The sequence below is a fragment of the Arvicanthis niloticus genome, chromosome 1 (assembly GCF_011762505.2).
Source record: "Arvicanthis niloticus isolate mArvNil1 chromosome 1, mArvNil1.pat.X, whole genome shotgun sequence".
NCBI lineage: Eukaryota > Metazoa > Chordata > Mammalia > Rodentia > Muridae > Arvicanthis > Arvicanthis niloticus.
Window position 1 is genome coordinate 88,127,285 of NC_047658.1, and position 23,178 is coordinate 88,150,462.

A 23,178-nucleotide genomic window follows, 5' to 3' on the forward strand; every position below is an offset into this window, starting at 1 on the left:
AGGAAAAGGAGGAAGCTGACTCCCATCCTGGGATACATGGTATACTGTGTGCTATGTAAAATCACCTTTCCTCTCTTTTTGTTTTTGCTTTCTGCTGGGTTGGTTTTTTTTTTGTTGTTGTTTTGGTTTTTTTTTTTTTTTTTTCTGAGACAGGATATTTCTGTGTAGCCCTGACTTCCCTGGAACTCTCAGGCTGGCCTTGAATTCACAGAGATCCACCTGCCTCTGTTTCTTGAGTGGTGGGATTAAAGGCATGCACCATCACCACCTGGCTGAAAGCAGTCCCCCAACCCTGTACTCCCTAAGTAGGGTTTCTCTTTGTGTAGCCCTGGCTACCTTTAACTCACTCTGTAGACCAGGCTGGCCTCGAATTCACAGAGATCAAATTTCCAGTTTTTAACTCAAAGCTATAAGACATTCAAGGAAACAAGGAATTATGGCTTATAATAATTAAACAATAAAAGCAGTCAGTAGCAACTGAGGAATCTCAGCCACTCACTAACAGTGGTTTTCAACCTTCCTAACTCTATGACATGTTAATGGAGTTCCTTATGTTGTAGTGACCCCCTCGACGATAAAATTATTTTGTTGCTACTTCCTGACTGTAACTTTGCTGCTATTAAGAATCATAATATAGGCCGGGCGGTGGTGGCGCACACCTTTAATCCCAGCACTTGGGAGGCAGAGGCAGGCGGATTTCTGAGTTCGAGGCCAGCCTGGTCTACCGAGTGAGTTCCAGGACAGCCAAGGCTATACAGAGAAACCCTGTCTTGAAAAACCAAAACCAAAACCAAACAAAACAAAAAAAGAATCATAATATAAATATATGATATGCAGGATAGGGTTGTGGCCCACAGGTTGAGAACCACTGATGTAGGATTTAAATCAAACATTTTAAGTATATCACAAAAGTAAACAATGACCTGATAAAGAGAAAGATCTAAAAATAGAAAGCCTGGAGTAGAAAAGTTCAGTAGCTGAAATGAAAAATCTGCAGAAAAGGTATGAGTAAAGTCTGTTGATTGTGATTTTTCCAATGTAAGGAGCAGGAATAAAGCTAACGAAAATGAACAGAGCATTATAGACAAGTGTGGTATACCACATATGCCACGCCCACACAATGGGAGTTCCAGAAAGGAGAGGAGATGCCAGAGCACTGAGGAAATAGTAATTGTGTCTATTGGATAATTTCAACAAACATAAAATAAGACAAATGTAAGCTATGCCATGCCTAAACACATCCTAACCAGTTGAAAGACAAAGACAAAGAAAATCTTTGTCTACAGGAACACAATGATTTCTCAGATACAAGGATCCTCACTGCTGTTAAGAACTGACTTCTCTCAAAGAAGGCCACTCACAGCCAAGCTAAAGGGGCTCCTGTGCACGTGTGAGTATAAGAACCTGGGGAGACCTGAAGCATCAGCTCTCTGGAGCTGGACTTACAGGTGCTTTTGAGCTGCCTGATGGTGGGTGCTGAGAACCAAACCGCGGTCCTCTGAGCCATCTCCCCCACCCCACCCTTTCTCTCTTAAATAAGAGAATAAAACTGTTGGTGGCTTTATAATAGATAAGGATGGGATTTGCCTAGTAATCGTAATAATTCAAAAGCTGTAGAAGACATGTAATTACATAGGGAGTTTTGAATTTAAAAGTACTCCAAACTAGATTGGGGAATGAGGTGAAATAGCATCTTTTCAAAAAAAAAAAAAATGGGGCCTATAGAGATGGTTCAGTGGTTAAGAGCACTGGCAGTTCTTCCTGAGGGCCTGAGTTCAACTCCCAGTACCCACATGGAAGCTCACAATCTTCTGTAACTCCAGCTCTAGGGGCTCCATACCATACGGAGCCTCCATATTCACAAGGCATATGTGTGGTTATGTGGTACGCAGACATACATGCAAGCAGAATACTCATACATTAAAATAATTAAAAGGGCTGGAGAGGTGGCTCAGTGGTTAAGAGCATTGACTGCTCTTCCAGAGGTCCTGAGTTAATTCCCAGCAACCACATGGTGGCTCACAACCATCTGTAATGGAGATCTGATGCCCTTTTCTGGTGTGTCTGTATACTCATACACATAAATAAGTAAATCTTTTTTAAAATAATTAAAAATAGTATTTTTTAAAATGGGGGGCGGGGGGTGACATCAGGGGGAGGTTAGTTCTCAGTACTCTTCAATCCCTCCATCTTTGCTGGCAACCACAGATCTGCTTCCTGCCTCTTTGGAGTTGCCTATTGGAAATGTCATATAAGTGGTGCCGTATTATATGTGGCCTTTAATGACTCATGTCTGTCCTTTAGCGTCCTGCTTTCCGGGTTCATCCATGCCATATCATGTGTCTGTTCTCTTCTTTTTCTTTTCTTTCCTTTTTTTTTTTTTTTTCATTTTAAATAGGGAGACGTTTATTTTGGTTCACAGTTTGAGAGATTTCATTCACAGTAGGCCTCCCCCATTGCTCTGGGCCTGTGCTGACACACAATAGCAAGAGCATGTGGTGGAGCAAGGCTGCTCAACCCGTGACCCAACGTGGAGAAGGGAAACAAGAAGAGGCTTGGACTCAGCTCTGCTCTTCAAAGGCATATCCCGGAACCCACTCCCTCCAACCAAGTTTTTCACCTCCTGAGAATCTTTCAGATTAAGCCATTGATTAGAGTTCTCATGATCTAGCTGTCTCCGCAACTGCCCTCACACATGGACCCAGAGGTGTGCTTTAGTCATCTGCTAGGTAGTTCTCAGTCCGATCAAGTTGATAATCATGATTAGCCATCCCAGATAGACCCTTTATCAACCTGACTCCAAAATATCTCAAATTAAATTTAATCTCTCAAGTACAGACAATAAGAAGATCATAGTTCCACTAAGCATGATGTGACTACCTTGTATACAGTGGAAAACACACTCATTCTTTCCAGCTTCCCAACACCTCAGTATTGCTTAAATGTTCAAGTCCAGGGCCATGAGATAGTTCAGCTCAAAGACACGCATACCCATGGGCCTGATAACCTGAGTTTAATCTGCAATGTTCAAGTTTGAAGTTTCTTGTACTCAAGAAAACATTTATCTGTGAGCCCTTGTACAATCACAAAGATAAAGTGGCACAGAGTAAGCATTTATCCCATTACATACAGGACCTCTGGAGTGTGGAAGGGACTAGAGACCAAGACGGAAACTCAGCAGGGCAAGCATTAAGCCGTAGCTTTGGGCATGGCGAGTACCAGGGACTTGGCAGCCCAGCCCTAGCCCGATGGGCACTTTGGTCACAGCCACATGGCCTCGCTGTTGGCTCATTTCCTGTGGCTTTCCTTGGCAGGCATTCCATGTTCCTGTCTGTCTTCTCCAACTTCTGTGGTTTCTGTGTGGTCTTTGGCTTCATCGTCACTGTTTCAAGTGCCCTCCCACAAGTTTCCCAGGGTCTGACATGCTCCACAGTGATTGTCCTCCCAGGATTAGTGATCCTTTACTTGTCACTTTTTCATGCCTGTGACACCAGCATCCCACGGACAGCACTAAGCTCAAGAGTAGTTTGGGTTCCTTGGTTGGTAGCTGCAGTGGCTTCTGAGTGCCTAAGCAGCTGAACTTGAACTATTTCCTTAGGCAACCTTGTACAAACCGTGCTCTCTTAAAGGGCTCTTCAGACTTTGATACCCTTGACCTTGTGGTTCCTGGGACCATCAAGACATTTCTCCCAGAACCATAGCTAGAGGTCATTTTCATCTCCTACCTCTCTGTTTACATAGGACACAGAAGTTTATAAAAAGCAAATAGGCCAAAGAGACAGTTTTAATGAACTACACATCAGAATATCTGAACGTGCTTATTAGCAAAGGTTAAACTTCTGTGCCTCCACTCATTCAGCAAGTGCTGTCAGGACAGAATGGGTGGAGAAGACACCCGACAGGAAGTAGGGTAGTGACGGTGGGGAAGAAAGTTGAAGCATTGGAGACTGCAAGCACCTGTGACAGGAGGGCACACTGTACACCCATACCTGCCTTGGAGCCTCACTCTTCCCAGACCCCTCTGCCCAAATTCTGTTAAGTTTCCTCAGCCACACTTTCTATAAATAAGATCTCCATCGTTTCAGTTAAATTGGAGTGGTGTCACTTGCTTAAACACTACTCTATTGAAAGAGCAGAAACTGAACCTTTATCAGTCAGGAAGACGTTTGTGGTGAAGCATTTGTTTGGTGTGTGTAACCAATGAACACCTTGCTAAAAACACGCTTTCTTGTAGAAAGAAAGCCAGAAATCCACATTCATTTCAGGGATCGGGTCTAGATTGGTGGGCACATCACAAGATTTGCCTGTGACAGGCTCTGGTGGGCGTGGGTGCTACTTCACAGCCCTCGTTACAGACTTTCTGTGGCAGTGCCTTTACCACAGTGATGGCCTGCCTCCTAATCATCCTCACTGTGGCAGCAGTGCTCACACTGGCTGTGCTAAATCACCTCAGTGTTTGCCTCTATAGGCGATGAGCTTCCGAAGGCAATTGTAGTTAGGAAGCCACACTCAGCAGAGCGGCCACGTCTGACTCTTCTATGTGGAGGGTACACAGGTGGGATCCTGTGAAGCTTGTGGGAGGCTACAGCCTCTAGTTTGGTTTCCTTTTTTCTATTGTGTATGAATCTTTTATTTAGCTGGATTGGTTACCTAGGCAACAGCTGCAGGGTAAAGATAGATTGGCTGCTTGGGGAAATGCAGTCATGGGCCCCTTCAAAAGGCAAAAACCTGTCGTGTAAAACAAAAATTAGTGAATGCTTGGGCTTTTGCTTAACTGACTTTTGCTTAACAAGAAGCCACACTGAACTACAGTTTTCAATAGAACCTCTGGAATGCAGTGTGATTCTAATTGTAGCTTGTTTTTAATGGATTTAATTCCTACTGTGTACCCACTGCTACAGGCTATTTGAGGGGTTTCCAGTAAAGTGCAAAGTATAGTTTCTTCTCTGAAAAGATGGCAGTCTGTTGTTTGTTTGTGGGGTGTTTGGTTTGGGCTTTGGGTTTTTTCAAGACAGGGTTTCTTGGCTCTCCTGGAACTTGCTTTGTAGAATAGGCTGGCCTTGGAGATCCACCTGCCTCTGCCTCTCAAGTGCTGGAACTAAAGGCGTGTGCACCATGCCTAGGTGTGTTCTGTTATTTTGTAATCCCCCCTTCTGAAGTTAGAGGACCCCTGAGCTCAGTACCCAGCACCATTACTACCTCAGAGCTACTTTATAACATCATCAGTGTGGCTGTGTGATGCAGACAAAAATGTGTGAAAGAGTCTAATGGAAGTAAAAGAAGGACCAGAGAGAGTTCATTGAAATAAAGATGCAGTTTAAAGACCTACTCAAAGTGTGGGCATTAACAAAATATGAATTCCGAAGCAATTGACTGCAGACTCTCTCAGCCTATAGAATATGTGTGGCTACATCGTTAGTGTTATCAGATTCCAGTCTTACTCTAGAAGGCATAGAGTAACACTGACCAACCACGGTGACACCAACCCTTCTCTACTTGAGGACAATCTGTTTTCACTGGAAGCAAGAGAGTATTGCTTGGGGAATCGCACTGCTCTAACAGTGCTAAGCATTTGAGAGCCATGTAGTAATTTTCTGTGCGATGTTAGAGATTGAACCTGGAGCCTCGTGCATTGAGCACACACTACTGACCACAAACTCAGCACACAGAAAAAATATTTGGATTTTTTTTTTTTTTTTTTTAATGCAGTACCCTCTAATTGCCAATTCAAATTCGCTGGCCTTCCTTGGGCAGAGTGAGTGACATTTTTATAAATGTTTGCTTGCTTTGCCCATCTGCCTCCTTTTAGAGGTGCCGTGGATATATTCTTGCTTTGTTGTGATAAGGAATTTTATCTATCCAGGAACAAAACCCCTTACAGCTGAATATCCATCAGGTTTTCTCCAATTTGCTTATAGCTAACATTTTCATTTTATTGTTTGTTCTGTACATATTTACTTGCTGTGGTTTTGCTAGACAAGAGAGGCAACAAAGAGAAGTCTTACTCAGAAAGCCTGACAATCGTCGGACACAGTGGGCATCCTCATCCTGTCCTTAATCAGAGAGTTAGAGGCAGGGAGCATGGGAGTGCTCAGAAATATTCTGAAGGAAAGAGCTCTCAATCTAACGCACTGGGGTGGGATGTCACTATTGGGAGCACAAGACAGTCCTCAGTGCAGATGTCACGTCAGTCGGTGAGGAGAGTTGCCAGTCAAGCTTCTTCTGTGTATTGAATTGTAAAGACAGTTGCCTCTATAATGAGACCCACAGTGCAGCATCTTCTACAAGTGTCTTTCTTCATGACATTTGCAGCTTTTATAAGCTCCACGACTACACAAAGGTAGTTTGTTAAAAGTCTTTTGCTGAATGATCAGGAGTGGCTTCCTGTTAGGAGTTCATGGGCACTGCTGTGAATGCCTTCTCTATTTCCAGAATTACAAATACAATGCTTTATCATAGTAAGGCTCTGCCCCACCTCAAGTTATCATTCAGAGGAAACTGCTTAAGAAGTCATGTTATCCCCTGGTGCCTACTCTTAGTCTCTAGATTCCAAGCAGCAGCTGGGGACAGAGAAGGTGGCAGTACTGTAAAGGTTTGCTCCCTTTCCTCTATGCTGCCTGTGACAGTCTCCACATTGTGCCTGTGTTGCTTGTACCTTTAACGATTCATCATATGGACCTAATGATTTGATTCAAAAGCAAAAATACAGTTTGTTTATCTTCTCAAGAGTTCTGGTCAGATAGAATATTATTAGAGAGAGGGATGGCCATAACGCAGGCTTACAGGAGCCTTTTCACCACTTTTTCTTCCTTCACCTTTTGTAGTGTTTGGTTTTGTTCTGTGTTTCATTGTGTGTGTACTATGGAGAAGGAGCATGTCTATTTGCCAGTGTGTTTTCAGACAGGATCTCTCACTGAGGAGTTCACAGATTTAGCTAGGCTGTGGCCAGCAAGATGCCAGAATCTTCTGTTCTCCACCTCCCAACACTAGGATTTCAGGCTGCTATAGTTCTATCCAGCTTTTTAACCCAGGTGCTAGGGAACCAAACAGCTCCCCAAGCTTGTCAGTAATCGCTTTACTCACTGAGTCCCGCCCAAGATGTACGTCATTTTTTTCTAACTTTTTTTAATTTGTGTTTATGTGTGCACATGTGTATGTCTTTGTAGGAGTGAATGCAGTTCTGCAGAGGGCAGAAGAGGGCTTCAAATCCTGAAGCCAGAGTCACAGGCAGCTGTGAGCCACCCTACAATGGGTGCTCTGCAAGAACAGTGCTCTTTAACAACTGAACCATCCCCCCAGTCACACTCATCTTCCTTGTTACCACTCAGTTTTATTCCTAAAACTGGATTGGTAGAGACATGCCGTTGTACAAAACACCTCCTTCCCAAGTGCACCTACCCCCATCGATACAGACAGAGCCAGTCTCACTCTGCTGTCTGAGCTCAAGAAGGTCCTGGTCTCCCCAAGGGCTATGATTCTGAGGGGGCATGACTGGGGGGCGGGGGGAGTGCAGGCTGTCCATAGTGAAAATAAAAGGCCAGCCAAGAAAGACACCCCTTCCCCAGGAGGAGGCAGGAGTCAGCTGGCTCCAGCGGCTCTTCCAGGTTTACTCCTGTATTTTGTAGCTGCCACCTGTTTGTAGTCTCTCTGCAGAGGGGACAGCTTTTATTTGGAAGTGAATTTTAATTCTTTGTGTAGAAAAGAGGAACATAATCTTTTGCCTTCCTAATCTGGGTTTCTCTATAATCCACTCCAAATTTGATAAAGATGATACCTGGTGCTTCATAGAAGTCACTTATCTATCTCAGTGGATGGTATCATGATAAAACCTCCTTCACACAGGCTGGACCACATGACTGTAATCCCTGGAACCCAGATCAGTGTGGAAGAACAGCTCTCACTCCACAAAGCTGTCCTTTGGCCTACAAGTGTCACACACACACACACACACACACACACACATACACATCACTCTTTCACACCACCATACAGATTAATGCTACTAATAATAAAGTTTTTGAAAATTAATGATGTCAGGGTACTTTACAGATTGCCTCAACGTGTTTTCCTGTTAACCTGTGACAGTTTAACTCTTGTATAGTAATAAAAAATAGTCAAACCTTTTAGTTTTGATAACTTCTGATTTAGTGTTTAATGCATTATGTAATTTTATATTATCATTAGGTATATTTCAAAGTTTGTGTTTAATTTTCTAAAATATGCTTTCTCAGGCAAAATAAAGAACTACACAATGAGTTTTGAACCCAGCAGCAGAGAAGTCCAGTTCTTGCTGCCAGTATGCAGGCTTAGGAAGGCAGGGCCTCAGCCCACAGCTTTGCTGTGTTCCCTGGAACCAGAGCAGTGCCTGACACAAGTACTTTGAAAAACCACATAGGAGGCCAACTCCTGAGTGTGTGCAGTTAACCTGGGCTGCAGTCTCTAGTCCTTGTAGAAAGACTATCATGACAGAAGGACATGCGTTTGTTCAATAAATGGCTGAATTAACTGTCCTTTATGGTTCCTGAGGCTTGTTCTTGTTGCTGATGTTCATTTTCCACATTAATCCATGCACTGTCACATTATAAACAGCAGCAGATTGCTGAAGAGAATTTCTTGATTAAATGCTTGGATTGCCCACACAGATACCAACAAGATTTAAGTATGAAGGAGGTTTTGCTGGGGCATATTCCCTGGGCATGCCAAACATACTGAAGTATTCCCTACCTTTGCATCTTCCCAGGAGCACTGACTGTGGGCCTAGTGCGGCAGTGTCAGACAATCCATGGACGAGACCGGACCTGCATCCCTCCTCGGCTTCCCCCAGAGTGGGTCACCACCCTGTTTTTTATCATCATGGGAATCATTTCCTTGACTGTCACATGTGGTTTGCTGGTGGCTTCCCACTGGCGAAGAGAAGCTACAAAATATGCTCGATGGATAGCATTCACTGGAAGTAAGTAACCGTGCTTACTAAGTTGTTCTAGACGCCAGCACAGTGGCGCTTTCCCGAAGATTATCAAGATCAGTCCTAAGGACGCTCGCTCGCTCGCAGTAAATCTCCCTGGAGCACCACTCACATGGCCCTGAGATAGACCGCACGGTCCCATCAGCTCTTCTGCGTTCTTACTGCGAGACCAGGACACCCACAGCTGTCGCTGCTTTGTGTGAATGCTCTTTTAATGAGGCCTTTTTACTTTCTGTAACTTAAGTGTTTCAGGTTTGTGATTTGGGGCTACCACTAGTCTGAGTGGTTTCCACTTCTTGAAGGTACTGGTGTCCACCATCAAAATAAAGATAAATCTAGGAAAACTTATAACTTAGATGAAGGTGATCGTTGCTTTTTAATATTGTTGATTTTTGTTTCTTCTGAGTTGAATGACTATTGAAAAACCAACACATTTAGTTTTTTTAATAGTTGTTTGTCAAAGGTTTTTACTCTACTAAGCTATTTCCTGTGGTATCATGAATTTATATATTACATATAATATTAACCTGTAATTTTAAAAATTGATTTAATTTCAGAACACTTTAGAAGTTTATCCCAAGTTTAAGGAAAACATACACACAAGAACATTTCTGTAATTCTGCTTTCCTTGTCTTTGAAGTAATTTTTTTCACTACAGGACACATTTGGTAATATTTGGAAACATTTTTTATAGTCACAACTAGGGAGATGTTGCTGGCATCTGGTGGGCAGAGGCCAAGAGTGCTGCTAACCATCTGCCCACAGAGAACTGTCTGGTGCACAGTAGCAATGGCCATTGGTCTGCAGACAGGGGATGAAGATGTGTGTGCAGAGCACTGAGGTTTCTAGTGCAGTGGCTTAGAATCATCTCAGGTTGCATGTGTTTCTAGAGATTACCACTGCTCACTTTGGCTTGATGTCTTTATTTATAACTATTGTAACTGCAGTGAAGGATAACCTGAAGAATCCCTATTAACATTTTAAGACTCGGTTTATCTTGGCTAGACATGTGGCTGAGTTAGAGCACCGCTTGGTGAAGGCCTTCGGCTCTGTCTCTATCCACCAGAGGACAATCAAATAAAACAACAGAGTCAGTCAGTCCTTAGACCTGCAGGGTAGTACTGTACTTCAGGAGTCCCTGTCTCTCCAGCTTTCTATGGAACTTCATTTCTGACTTTCTTTTAGTTTTGTCTACACATCTCCCTTAATACAATTTAGATTAAGCTGTCTTTGAGGCAAGCAATTCCTCCTCACCCTTACTAAGTAGTAAGAAACAAACTGGTATTTTTCTTGTCAGAGACCTGAGACAATTCTTTCCAGAGAGTAAAGGCCAGAAGCAGTTATAGAAACGAGGCCACTAACAGAAAGCTGTTGATGAGGAATTTAAATAAAGTGTATCTAATTCTTTATCTTTGACGCACAGACACAATCACTCTCCAGGAAGATTCAGTCATTAGTGAGTAACTTATTATCAAGGAGTACCAAAACCTAAACTGAGGAAACAGACTTACATGAGGCAAGGACAGCAGAAGACACCTACAGGGACCAGGAAAGGAGGAGAACCAGGGTTTAGCTTTGTTTTTCATTCCCCTTCAACAAAAAAGTCTTTAAGTATATATAGTTGACTCCAAAATGCAATGTATTTTTCCTTTATTTTTGAAATTGCATGTGTGTGTGAGAGTGATTCAGAGTTATGGATGGGTAATCAAGTGGAGTCTCATTACTGTCACCAGCCCTTAGAACCTCTCTGCCAGAGGCACATACTATTTTTGGAAGTTTCTAAAGAGTAGTGTTATATATATTGAAATACATATCTACTCTAAAAAAAACATGGTTTTATAAAAATGTCTCTATTCTGTACCTTTATAACTTAAAATGACTTGGAGTAAATTTATTTACAGGGAGGAATTTAGCTCCCCTTAGTGGTTCTGCCCTTAGCGATGCCCTTGAGCCCGGCTGTATATGATTCTTTCATTAGTTAGGGAACTAGTTTTTGTAATAATGCAAGAGTAATCTTTCTAATGGTAGACCCTCTTGTCAGGAGAGCCCCCATGAAGGGCTTTTAAGTCTGACCCTATTCTTTCATCGCTGTGTGTGTGTGTGTGTGTGTGTGTGTGTCTGGGCACACCCAGGTGTGAGTGCATGTTCATGTGGAGGTCAAAGGTTGATGTCAGGTGTCCTCCCTATCACTGTCCACTTGGTTTTTGAGATAAGATCTCTCACTATAACTTGGCTAGACTGGATGGATGGCCAGAGAGCCCTCCACCAACCTCCTGTCTGACTCGGGTTACAGACACGTGAGCAGACCCGGCTTTTTTTGTGGGTGCTGGGGACCTGAACTCACAGTGCTAGCCTGCACAGGTGTGCCTACCTACAGAGCCATCTCTCCAGCCCCTTTCCACTCTGTATTTACCTCCTCCTCTACTGCTGTTCCTGTTGTCACTGCCAGAAACCGGGTCTGTGGAGGGGACGAAGCTGTTGTTACAAACTTACTTGGGACCAAAACTTGATCTTCACCTGTGATAGCTGGTTTAAGATCTGAAGTAACCTCACAGTTCAATAACTTAAAAGAAAAACTTCATCTACATAAATCTGGACCCCAGAAAGTATAGGGAACCAGGTTCTCTAGGCCTTAAAATTAAGATCGAATAGGAAGTCGTTGCTTTTCCAAAATTTAATTGAGTTTTTTCTAATAAGTTTGAAAAATGCTCTTCAGAATACTAACTGTAACTGTAGTTGCTAAATGAATAATATTTATTGTCCATTATAAAGGACATTTTTTCAGTAGAAAAAAATTGCCCAAATACAACATAAACTAATATTATGTGTACATCCTATTAAAGTGCTTCTGAATTGTTTTACTGTTTCCTAAGCTACTCAACTGAAGAGGAAAAACATTCTTTTGAGAATCATCTTGCCCCCCAGTGGGCAAGTGCATCTGTTTACACCACATAGTGTATGTGTATTGATACAAGGTCTCACTATGTGTGCAAGCTCAAACCAGCCTGCTATGAGCTCTTCCTACCTCCCAAGAGCAGGGGTCAGCTCACATGCACTCCACTCAGCCCCGTGGCTCCTATTAGACTGGTTTTCTTTCACTCACACACACTGAGTAGCTGTTCACAGCACATTTGAAAGTGTTTATTGGTGGCTAGTCAACAAAAAGACCAACACCCGAATGAAATCTAATGCTACATTTTTCATATGTAAGAGTCACAAACAATCTAAGTTTGCTTGTTTGATATTGTTTTGTATAATTATTTGTCAAAAATGAAGTAGGTTTTCTGTCTATACAATATAGACTAATCTACTGCAGTGCTACAGAACACAAAAGAATATGGATGTGTTTCTCAAGTGATATATTACTCAAGCAAATACTACAGTTTAATGTATTATTGGAAGTTCATCCAGGAATAAATTCCATTAAGTTCTTCTGATTGATTGACCTACCCTGAAATTTTTAAAGCTATTGTCAACTGATACATTTGTCATGGGCTCCCTTGATATTCCTGGAGATAGGTTTCTCTTGGAGAAAGTTTCAGATCTTCATACCCAGCAGCTAGTTCATCTGTGTTCACAGAGAACCTGCTGTCCTAAAAAAATGCAAGGCATCGTGAGCTCTTGACCACTGCCTTCAAGAAGCAATAACACTTTCTCAGAAAAGCTAAGCTTGCTGTGGATGATTTATATTTACTGGGAAAAGCATTTCTTTGGTAGCATGGGGAACACAGGATTTGGTAAAAGGTTAGGTAGACATTACTTATGCCCAGACACTGGTGTTTCTGGTAATCTTTCTAGAAACATTTTATAGAAAAATATATTTCATTGTGTTTGTAAACCCAAAGGTTGTTTCTTTCCCTCACTTTGTCGTCTGTGTGTGTTCAGAAACCTGATAGAGACGTTACTATATTGGAACACTGTCCATGAGAGATAATCAGTCTGACAGTTTGCTAGCCATCCCAGAGGTCTGGCCATCTTTCTCCAGCTGGTTGAAACTCAAAGCAAGAGAAGTGGTACTCATTTTCTGCGCCTTTTTCCGAGGTTCCCTCCACTGCAGTGAGGAGGACTGGCTGTCAGCTGTGATGTGACAGCAGCAGTGTCTGCTTAGCACTGCTGTCAGTCTACACTTTGCTAGGGGCTTGACATAGTTTACTTACCACTTTGGTACATTCTAATAGTTCTATTGTAACGAAACAGGCCAGCTAATAAAGACTAGGGCCAGAACTTCTCCCTAACTCTGCCCTTAATTATAAATGATTATGATAGAGAGACAGTTGGAACTTTACCCCTAATTCTATTTTTAATTACTAAATGTTTAAGACAGGCAGACACACAAGAACTAGAACTTCATCCATACCTCTGCCCTTAATTACTAAATGCTTCAGACAAACAGACACACACCTTAATGCTCATAATTCAAGATCCTCTAAAAACTTGTATAAAGCCATGTAAGCCAACTTTCCTGTGTTTGGTTTGCTGGGCTTTGGGGATACCACGTGAAGTATAGTATGTGAAGTCTTCTGGCTCTGAGGGTCACTGCTGCTACCACAGGTTTGACCTCATTATCCATCCACAGATCCTTATAGAAATTGTCTTGTACCAAGTTTTCATTGTTTTTTTTTTTTTCATCACCAAAGCATGTTACTAATGTTGTGTTTTGGTTTGTTTTACAGTGATCCTTTTCTGTATGGCTGCCCTAATATTTCCAATAGGATTTTACATCAATGAAGTCGGAGGTCAACCTTATAAATTACCCAACAACACAGTAGTTGGGTCATCATATGTACTTTTTGTCTTATCGATTTTCTTCACAATAGTAGGACTTCTGTTTGCTGGCAAAGTCTGTTTACCAGGCTGACGAATGTCTAAGCGGCTTAACTCTTATTTTTTTATTTTACTTTTTATTTTTAGAGGTTGGGAGGACAGAAGGCATCTGGGCAGTCCTCTCATGGAAGATGCTTAGATGAACCTGATGCCGAAAAGGAAAAATTGCTTTGATTTGTTCTCACTATGCACTTTGGATTTTAAAACAAGAATGAGAGCCTTTTCCATAACCAAATACAATATTGACTAAATCTCCTGAGTGTATTCAGGCAGGCAGTCTGCACTGTGATAGCAACCTAGTGAAGGAGAGTGCTTTATACTGAAAGCATGTGGCCCCTTGTGACTCTGTTGATCTGTTTTTAATGTCTAATGATTCATTTGGGGGGGGGGGGAAGTCTAGTATTTATGAATCATGATGGACCAGAAGGGTGCAGGAGGTTTGTGTGGGGCTGGCCTCACCTCCTAAGACATTAGTGTTCTCAATTTCCTTGTCATGTTATGAGCCTTTGGCACCACAATGGATTGCCGTTGCATTACTGCACCAAGAAGCCAATAGATCAAACTTGTTTGCTAAAATGTATGTAAAAATTCTAAAACTCCCTAATCTCTGTGTACAAAGAAAAAAGAAAACACTAAGAAACAAGTCTGGGGTGGGTGGGGGAAATCTTCCTTATATTTATATAAATATATATATAATATATATATTTTGCTGATGCAGTATACAGTGTGTATATGTGTGTGTGTGTATGTGTGTGTACATTTGTATATGCACACATGCAAATAGTTCCTGGACAAGAACTCTGAATGCTTGCTAGCAAAACACTGTGGTGTGCAAACTAGAACTCAATAGAAAAAAAGCCATTTATCTGAAGGCTGCATAGTGGAGAGAGTCTTCAGTTTACCTCATTCTTTGTAGCAGCCCTTGATTTTGACAGGTTTCTGTAATAGGTACAAATAACTCCATACCTTTATAGGTGCAATTTTAAGTTAAGCTAAAGATTCTTTCTAGGTTTAATTTATTTGTATGATAGTAAACGTAAGGTCATGTCAAACCTTATAGTTTGGGGAATCTGACACTGTTGAAATGAATAACTACTATCATCTATTGTACAGACATTCATTTTTTTCCCACCGGTTCAGTCTGTTACATTAACAATGCAGTGTATATGTTCAGGCACACAACTTCACATAAATATTAAGGTCACTAGCAAATATCTGGCTGTTTGGGCTATTTACAACACTAATTCTGCTCTCCCATAAAAATTGCATTTTATCTGTATTATTAGTAGATTTTCACCAAACACTTGAGCAATACAATATTTCCTCTATATGCTTTACACCTGTGTTTGCTGAAAAGCTAACATTTTTGCATTTGCTTTGAAGGCTGCATTAAACCCACAGCCTTAAGGGGTTTTATTTGTTTGGGTTTTTTTTTGTTTTTTTTGTTTTTTTCTAGAAACAGCAATGCAGCTGATTCTGAACTCACAAGTTCTTTTAAAACACAGTCCTTTCCTCCCCACATTCCCACGGTGTCAACACCTAGATTCTTCCTGGTGAACACTTATTTGAATCTGGTCACAAGGATGTTTCATGGCAGTGGAGCTGAGTTTGTCCTCTCTATAGTGAATGGCAATCCAAGTGTCCCTGTTAGTGGGCAGAGTACAAGTCCCACATGCCCATGCTTCATACAAGCAGGAATGATTCCTAAGAAGCTTGATTATTGCCCACAAGATGGTATTCAGAGATGAGATATCTGCTCAGATCCGACCTAGAGTGGAAGGCTTGAGTCAGTCTGTGCCAGTGTGTTTACTATTCACCTGTCTCAGTATTAAATTGTGAATAAAAACCCAGTGTTTGGGCTCATACAGGAACCTTGAGGAGTGGGCCCTTCTGTGTGAGAACCCTGCAGGCAATTGGAGGAAGGACACTTTGTACCACCTGCTCCATCCAGGCAGTTCTAAGGCCACCACTGGACATGTTCTGTGGACATGCAGGATTGGCCTTTGATTAGTCTTGAGTCAAATGGGTCACTCCGAAGGAAAGGTTTGGTGGTTGGCATTATACCACTGAAACAAAGTATTAGCAAAGTACAGTTCAAATTAACTGACATGACCAAGAGATTTTCTCTTTTAAAAGACGAATTTTATTGTAAATAGTTTCTCAAAATATTTTTAACTGGATCATGAGCATGGGGAGAGAAAGTTTCTCAGCTGCTATGAATTTCCCCACTGTTTACTTCTCTCATTTACAGTGGCATTGCGTGAGATTACAAAATTTTAGGTTTTATTTGTATCTATTACCCAAACCATTACATTGTGTTTAATTTCATCATTGTTTTGGAAGACCAGTGCATGAAGAGCTGATGGGGAGGCCCTCTGTCCACTCAGCTCTCTAACCCAGGATTAAAACCATCCCATCGAGTAGTATGTGAAGTCCAGTCTTTGTAAACTCTCTCAGACCAAACATTGTTGAAGTGGACTCATCTGTATAATCTAAGTCCTATAAGTGGAAGGACACACAGCTGCCAGCAGCTGCTTTTAAAAGGTCACTATGAGTACTACATAGCACAGTATTAATTTATAGCAGGAATCATATCTTGTAAAATGTATATAAACACTTTTATGGTGCAATCATTTGTCAAATTTTGTCTGTTACATTGTTCTTAGAGTGTGCATTCTTCTCATGCCTAAGAATATCACTGTAAAATCTGCTGAAAACTATTTTTAGGTTTTATTTGCACAAAGCTGAACTAGTTTGAGTTTTTGGGAAGCTCCTATCGAACAAGCCTAAACATCTGTAAAGATAAAAATCTTCAATCCATTAAAAGCAACCATTAGTACAATTCTTTCCAAAGGTAATCCATGTTCTGTGTTGTTAGTGTGTGGGTGTGATGTTTCTGACTCTTCCATCTCTCACAAATATAGTTTCTGTTCCATCTATTTTGTTTTTGAAAGATGCTTTTTTTTTTTTCTTTTGTAATGTTCTAGATGACCAAAACACATTCTTGGGTTTTGCCTACAGCTTTGATTTCTCCGTGTGGTGTTGTGCAAGTTCACTGTTTAATCTCTTCAGTGAAATAAATAGTCCTGGTGACAGGCAATCTATTGGTTTAGAGGAAAGGTCCTGAAAAAGTGTTGGAAACTAACTTTGGATCTGTTCTTAGCTGTTATTTTGCATCATGGGCTTCATGAGAAGAACATGTTGCATTTATTTTGTCTTTATTAAAAGACTACTAGTCACCGGTTACTCTGGTTATAGTAACTGTTTTATCAACCCACTTTGATCTTCTTTTTAAAATTAAATTTACATTCACAAATCAAAACAGTAAGCTGTCTTTTAGAAAAATTTTGAAGGGTAAAAATACATGAAGGAAAAAGGTGGTCTGTGTAGGTAGACTTGTCTACACAGAATTTTAGTTGTATTGCCTTGAGAGATTTTAGTTTGTGGTCAAGGTCTGTATATTATCCAAAACTTTATTAAGAATTGTTTTCTAATTGGTTATAACATTTTTTCAATTAATAGTTTCAAAACAAATTGTTAATACAACTGTATAAAGTGAACATAATTTTCTTCACTTGTATTTTTGTTATGAGCAAGTTTATCAAAATAAATTGTCTACTAAAGAAACTAAAAAGGCTTCTATTACTTTTAATAAGTTTTGATTTTAAATGTTCATCTCTAGGGATGTAGCTCTCTTGTTAAAGAATTAACCTGGTAGAGTGTGCGCTGAGCCCTGTGTTCGGTCCCTAGCACTGAGTAAACCAGGTATAGTGGGACTTGCCTGTAATTCTGTCATTAAGGAGACAGAAGCCAAGGCTTAAGGTAATCTTCAACTACATAGGAAGCTCAAGGCTAGCCTGTCTCAAAACAGTATTGGAGCACTTTGACTTGCAGAGACCTTGCCTCTTGGTTGACTGTGTTAGCACTGTGTGTTAGCACCTCCTCCTCCGTGTCCACTCCTGGCTCACCTTTAGTCAGGAACAGCTGCGGCTTGAATGAGACTGTGCCTCACTGGTCTCAGATGTTTGGATTCTTGGTCCCCAGTTGGTGGCTGTTTGGGGAGGTTTAAAAAGAGGTGTCACCAGGGGTTGGCTTTGAGATGTCACAGCCACATGCCACCCCCAGGCCTCTGCTCCAGGCTTGCAATTGAAGATGTGAGACCTCAGCTTCTACTCCAGCCGCCATGCCCGCTGCCACTGCCGCTGCCACTGCCGCTGCTGCCGTGCTTCCCTGCCATGGTTGACTTACTCCTCTGGAACCGTAAGCCAAATAAACCTTTTCTTCTATAAGCGGCTTTAGTCCTTGTGTTTTATCACAGCAACAGAAAAGTAACAGGACGGTAGTGTTCGCTACTACTCCACTGTATGGATCAGGACAGTTTACCTCTTCTCTGGCACTTTTCACATTGCTTAGATATTTAGTATTCATTGTTTAAGACAGATCTGTTTGTCCATTAAAGCAGCTCTCTCTTACATCTCCTTGTTTTTTGTTCAAGTGCAGTTGAAGAACCAAGGATATATTTGGTTAGCCATATTGTCCTGGGGTAAAAGTTTCTCTACACATCTAACAAAGATGTGACTGGCTCACTCCTACACACTTGATGTGCTGATGTGGTCATTAGCTAGCAAGATGGACTCACTACTTGGAATGCCACCATGTGCTTGCTGCTCCACACTGCTGCTTGGGCCATCAGCCTCCTCTTGTCCCAAGTGCTATTGTGAGGGCAGATTTTATTTGTAACAACAGTGTGTGTGTGTGTGTGTGTGTGTGTGTGTGTGTGTGTGTGTGTGTGTGTGTGTGTGTATAACAAAGCCCCAGGGCTAGAGAGATAGTTCAGTGGTTAAGAACACTGACTGCTTTTACAGGAGACCCTTTGGTTCCCAACACCCACATCAGTCAGCTCACAATCACCTGAAGTCAGCTTGAAGAGATCCAGTGCCCTCCTCTTGCTTCCATGGGCACTGCACACACATGCATATTCACAGGCACACACATACACATAAAATAAAAATGCTTTCGTTCAAAGTCCAGGAGTTTTGAACATGATAAGTGCCCACTCATAATCCACCTTCCCAAGAAACCTTAATAGCTTATTGGGTATTCTTTTCTTTTTCTTTAAAAATGTTTTTAATCACTCTGACAGTTTCTGACACAGACACAGTATATCCAGATGCTCCCCACTCCTCCTTTCCCACTCCACCACACCCTCCAGACATGTGCCCCTTCCACCTTCACGTCTCCTCTGTAAATTGTTCTTAGTAACCCATCAAATGCAGTCCTGCTACCTGTATCACAGGCCAACCTACCAGCAGACGCACCCTGGATGAAAAGTTGCTGCCCAGCCCCCACAGCCATCAATTGCCATAGCTCCTCAGCTGAAATAGGGGAATTTTCTTTCTCACAGATATAGTCACTGTTGTAAAAGTAGAGCCTCAGTATTTCTTGGATATTCCAGCAGGCATCTTGCAGTTGGTTTGTTTAACAACAAAAGGTGATATTCTACACACACACACACACACACACACACACCAAGACTTTTTAGGTGGCATTCCATCTTATTAAAAATATCTAGGTACACATACCATTTATCTATGTAAGTTATTTCTCCTTTAGGGTTTGGGGGGAGGGTTTTGAGGCTTTTTGTTTTATTTTTTGCTCTTACAAGGAATGCTGCTGTAAGCTCAGATTACAAAAAAACCTTACCAAATACCAATACTTTACAGTCTACCAGTCTGTTAAGGCAGTTTGTATTATGCAGGGTGCTGTGGGTGAATAGTGATGGTCTTCAGCATGTTTGGGGTAGGACGTAACATTGACTTATGTAGTCTGTGCTTTTCCGGGTCATCTTTATGCCTTCCTATGCAGGAGGAGAGGCTGGCTCTACAGGCTGACAACTGCCCGAGCTCTCTCTACAAGTAGTAACTGGTTTAAGTTGGGTTTCAGCTCCAGCTCCCTTGACTTGAGGTGTAGGACTCCTCTGCCTCCCTCTCATTGCCAGTCTGGCTAGGCTAAAGGAAACAGAAATAGCTTGTCCCAGTTGCATGATTTCCTTGGCTCTGGCATTAGAAGCTAGATCCAGGGTTTGTTTCTAGATGCAGAATGCAGAGAGTCACAAAGGCGCCCTCTTTAAAAGCGGCTCCTGGCCGAGGGCACCTGCTGAATGTTATCGTCTTTGTTCAAAGAAAAAAATGGAAAAATATGCTGAAAATTGTCTTGAATCTCTTGGTTTCTTTCTTGTCAGAGCTCGTCTTCGCAGTCATATTCAGTGGTACTATACAGGGTTGGCATCTTTAATTGGTGAAACTGAGACCATCACCCATTGGTTTCTAGCACTTTTTCAGGATTTGAACCCCCAGGGAGATATCTCCAAACAGGTTGCTCCCCATTTTCCTCCACAGGCACTTAAAAAACAGCTGCGTTCTTCTTCCTTGGAGGTAGGAAATAGTTACTAAGGTACCCAAGTCATACATGTTGGGGTGTGACAGACTAGGGAACTAGGAACTCCTATGGTGCACCAGTGACCCATCTCATCTCCTCTTAGGTCTTACCATTTCACCAAGGTGTCGCTACCAAGCATGGAGCAGGCCTCTACCTCTTCTAATTGTTACAGTCTGGTTTCTTGATGTCTGTCTTCTGGAGAACATCCTTGGTCTGGTGGCTTCCCTCAGAGATATTTGAACCTCACAGTCAGAGTTAAACAGCAAAGACCAAGGGGAGAAGGGTTGGCTCTGGTTAACTGGCTTGCTGTGCTACCACAGGGACCTGAGCTCAGATCTCAGTGCTCATGGAACAAACCAAGTATGCCCTTGTGCATGCCTGGTGCTGAGGGGGGTAGACAGGAGGACTGCTGGGGTTGGCTGGCTCCCAGCCCAGCCAAAAAATATGTGGTTTGTGTTCAAGGAGAGAACCTACCCTTAAAGAAAGTAGAGAATGATAGAGGAAGCCACCTAACCACTCCCCCTTAGCCTCTGAACATACATGTGTGCATGCATAAACCACACAAAGGCAAAAAGCAAAACTTTTGATAAACTGCCCCTTTCTTCATGTGACTTAGTGCCTGATCCCACCTGGCTGTGAAGCTAGACAGCGGCCACAGTCAGCCATACAGTTGGTTCAGGGAACATGGTGGCACATGACCAAGCTAAGACTTAGTGGGAACTCCTATGAAGCAAGCGCTATCCGTTGTCTGAGAATTGAACCACCACAGAAGAAAGCTGAGATGTGGAGACCATTTGGCCAAAGCCTTTCTCCCCCGCCCCCTCCCACACACCTCAAGCTAGCTTGAGTTCATTTCTGTCTCTTTAATGAAAAGGAGCTGGATACACTCCTCCCCTGTTCTTGACTTGAAATCATCCCTCCCCTCCTTTGGCATGGCTCTTAGCAATTTCAAAAAGCAATTGACTTCATGCTGCTCCTCAACCCCACAAGAAGCACCTGTTCAGTTTGAAGTAAAGGAAAATACAAGTTAATCTCTCAAAAATATAGCCCACCCTAGTGTGGGGAATAGTGTTACCAGGTAAGAGCTTTTAAAAGAATGATCAGAGATGGATGAATGGACCCTGACCAGCTCCAAAGAACTAATAGTAAGAAAACAGATACACCTACCCAGGCTTTTGCCACCTATACATGCCTTTCATCTCAGTACTCTGAGTTCAAGGACAGCCAGGGCTACACAGAGAAATCCTGTCTCAAAAAAAAAAAAAAAAAAAAAAAAAAAAAAAAAAAAAAGGTGGGGGGAAGGAAAACAAGCATCCTTGTTATGCTTTGATACTGGATAAGAGCCACACTCTAGAGAGCTACAGAAGCTCCGCTACTGGGTATGCTGGCATGTGCCTGCAGAACCAGCACTTGGGCGGCTGAGGCAGGAGTGGCTGCACATCGAGAGCACGTCATTAAAAGGGGAGGGGATGCTCACACAGCTTTCTCCTCTCCCGAAGTCTCCACAAACCTTCCAGGCTTTCTTTGTAGCACAAGTGGATCCAGAATGTGCTGTGTGAGCTCATGTAAAAGCAGCGCAGGAATCCTCAGTGTTGGGCTTCCCTTGAAATGTTAAAAGGGGGAAAGAAAACAAGCACGGCAAAAACCCTGTGGATCTCAGAAGCAAAAGAGATGGGGAAGTAGATTGCTTGTCCTGGACCCTTTTGTTTCAAAAAATAATGCCGAAAAGCTAACCATCTTTCACCCAGGATTCTCCACCCCCACCCAATCCTTGTATACAAGGTCTCACTGAATACAAGCTGGCCTTGAACTTGAAATTCTGTACCTGTGGCATCCCACCTAGGATTCCCCTCAAGGTGGGCACATGTGCCCCCTGACTTCCGCTCACACCACAGCCATCTCTCTGCTCATGGTACTGTCTTCCCCTCGATCCTTTCTGACCTGTTCCTGTCTGCCTTGTATTGGTGGAGTGCTACATGCCCCGAATTTACACAGACCATTTATTTGCAACCCACAGAACCTGACAATTACCATTTTCTGTTTGGGAAGTTTGGTTGTTTTTGATCTGGCCTGGAATGAGCACCTCAAAGACAAGTCCCCAAGCTGGAGTTCCAGCTTCCGGAGCAAAAGGTTCCTGAAATGAAGACCAATTTAAGGGTGACTGGGATCAGAAGAGCTTAGCCAGTAGCTGCAGGACCCTGGGTGGAGCCCCTCATCTGTGTGTCTGTAAAAGAGTTTAGAAGAGTCTGAAACTGTATGCCAAGTGCTAATTACATCACAATCATTTGAGGCCATTGTTAAAGAGTCCTGCCACCCTGTAGCACAATCCTGGGCTACTCTCCTAAATGAGTTCAGATCACACAGGTGAGTCCTCTTGAGTCCCTGGGTTTGGGAACTGCTGGAGTGAATAACCTCTGTAGCGCCTAGCTGCAGAGTCACTGACCTGCTGGCTCCAGGTGGGGCTCAGCCTGGTGCTGGTAGATCTCCTAGTGCTGGTTCCCAGTCCTGGGGGAACTGAAGAGGAAAGCTCTTGGGTTCCCTTGTATCTTTCCTCCATTCTTGCCACAAGAAGGCAGCAGGCAGCAGGGCTCCACTGGCCTAAACCATAGACTGGCTGACCCAGAGGCTCAAAAAGTAGAAAAGCAGGTCACCCCCCTGCCTTTATCAGAAAAAGAAACACAGATTATCCTGACAGAGGGACTTGCAACAGTCAAGGAGCCCCTTTATCCCTGGGATGAGCAAGCTCTTTGCCTTTCCCTGCCCCAAGCTGTCGTGGTGCAGTCTGTTACCTTGGAGACCGGCTAACACTTATCTCACAGGCAAGCTGCTCTAGAGAGTTGTTTGGAGGAGCTTGGAGCAGAGGGGTCCTGCTGTGCCTTCCCCCAAAGATGGAAATGTAAATGAAGAAATGCAGATGGAGGTGAGTGTCACTAAGGGTTGGCAAGTGGGGA

The 23,178-nt window shown here is 42.6% G+C and overlaps 2 protein-coding genes and 1 long non-coding RNA gene across 11 annotated transcripts in view; 2 read left to right on the forward strand and 1 right to left on the reverse strand.

Moving 5' to 3' along the window:
- Mosmo (modulator of smoothened) overlaps nucleotides 1-18,223 on the forward strand; it is a 59,384-nt gene extending 41,161 nt beyond the window's left edge. Inside the window, exons 2-3 of one of the 3 annotated variants that reach the window (XM_076941956.1) lie at nucleotides 8,741-8,953; nucleotides 17,915-18,223. In XM_076941956.1, coding sequence (XP_076798071.1) covers nucleotides 8,741-8,953; nucleotides 17,915-18,078 — 377 coding nt within the window. In that variant the 3' untranslated portion in view covers nucleotides 18,079-18,223. Of the gene's footprint in view, nucleotides 1-8,740; nucleotides 8,958-13,638; nucleotides 16,185-17,914 lie in introns of those variants that run through there. The other 2 variants (XM_076941959.1, XM_034494644.2) reach the window with 2 other exon arrangements.
- On the reverse strand, nucleotides 16,560-22,857 carry LOC143443860 (uncharacterized). 2 transcript variants are annotated; one of them, XR_013113181.1, is made up of 4 exons: nucleotides 22,671-22,857; nucleotides 22,259-22,361; nucleotides 20,338-21,829; nucleotides 16,560-20,216 (listed from the first exon to the last, which is right to left on the reverse strand). It is a non-coding gene; the product is annotated as an uncharacterized LOC143443860 (long non-coding RNA). The 2 variants fall into 2 exon arrangements; XR_013113179.1 differs by having other exon boundaries at nucleotides 16,560-21,829.
- A 134-nt stretch (nucleotides 22,858-22,991) lies between these two features.
- Vwa3a (von Willebrand factor A domain containing 3A) overlaps nucleotides 22,992-23,178 on the forward strand; it is a 68,710-nt gene continuing 68,523 nt past the window's right edge. For all 6 annotated transcript variants that reach the window (XM_076941935.1, XM_076941927.1, XM_076941907.1 and 3 more), the window contains exon 1: nucleotides 22,992-23,147. In XM_076941935.1, coding sequence (XP_076798050.1) covers nucleotides 23,128-23,147 — 20 coding nt within the window. In that variant the 5' untranslated portion in view covers nucleotides 22,992-23,127. The remainder of the gene's footprint in view (nucleotides 23,148-23,178) is intronic.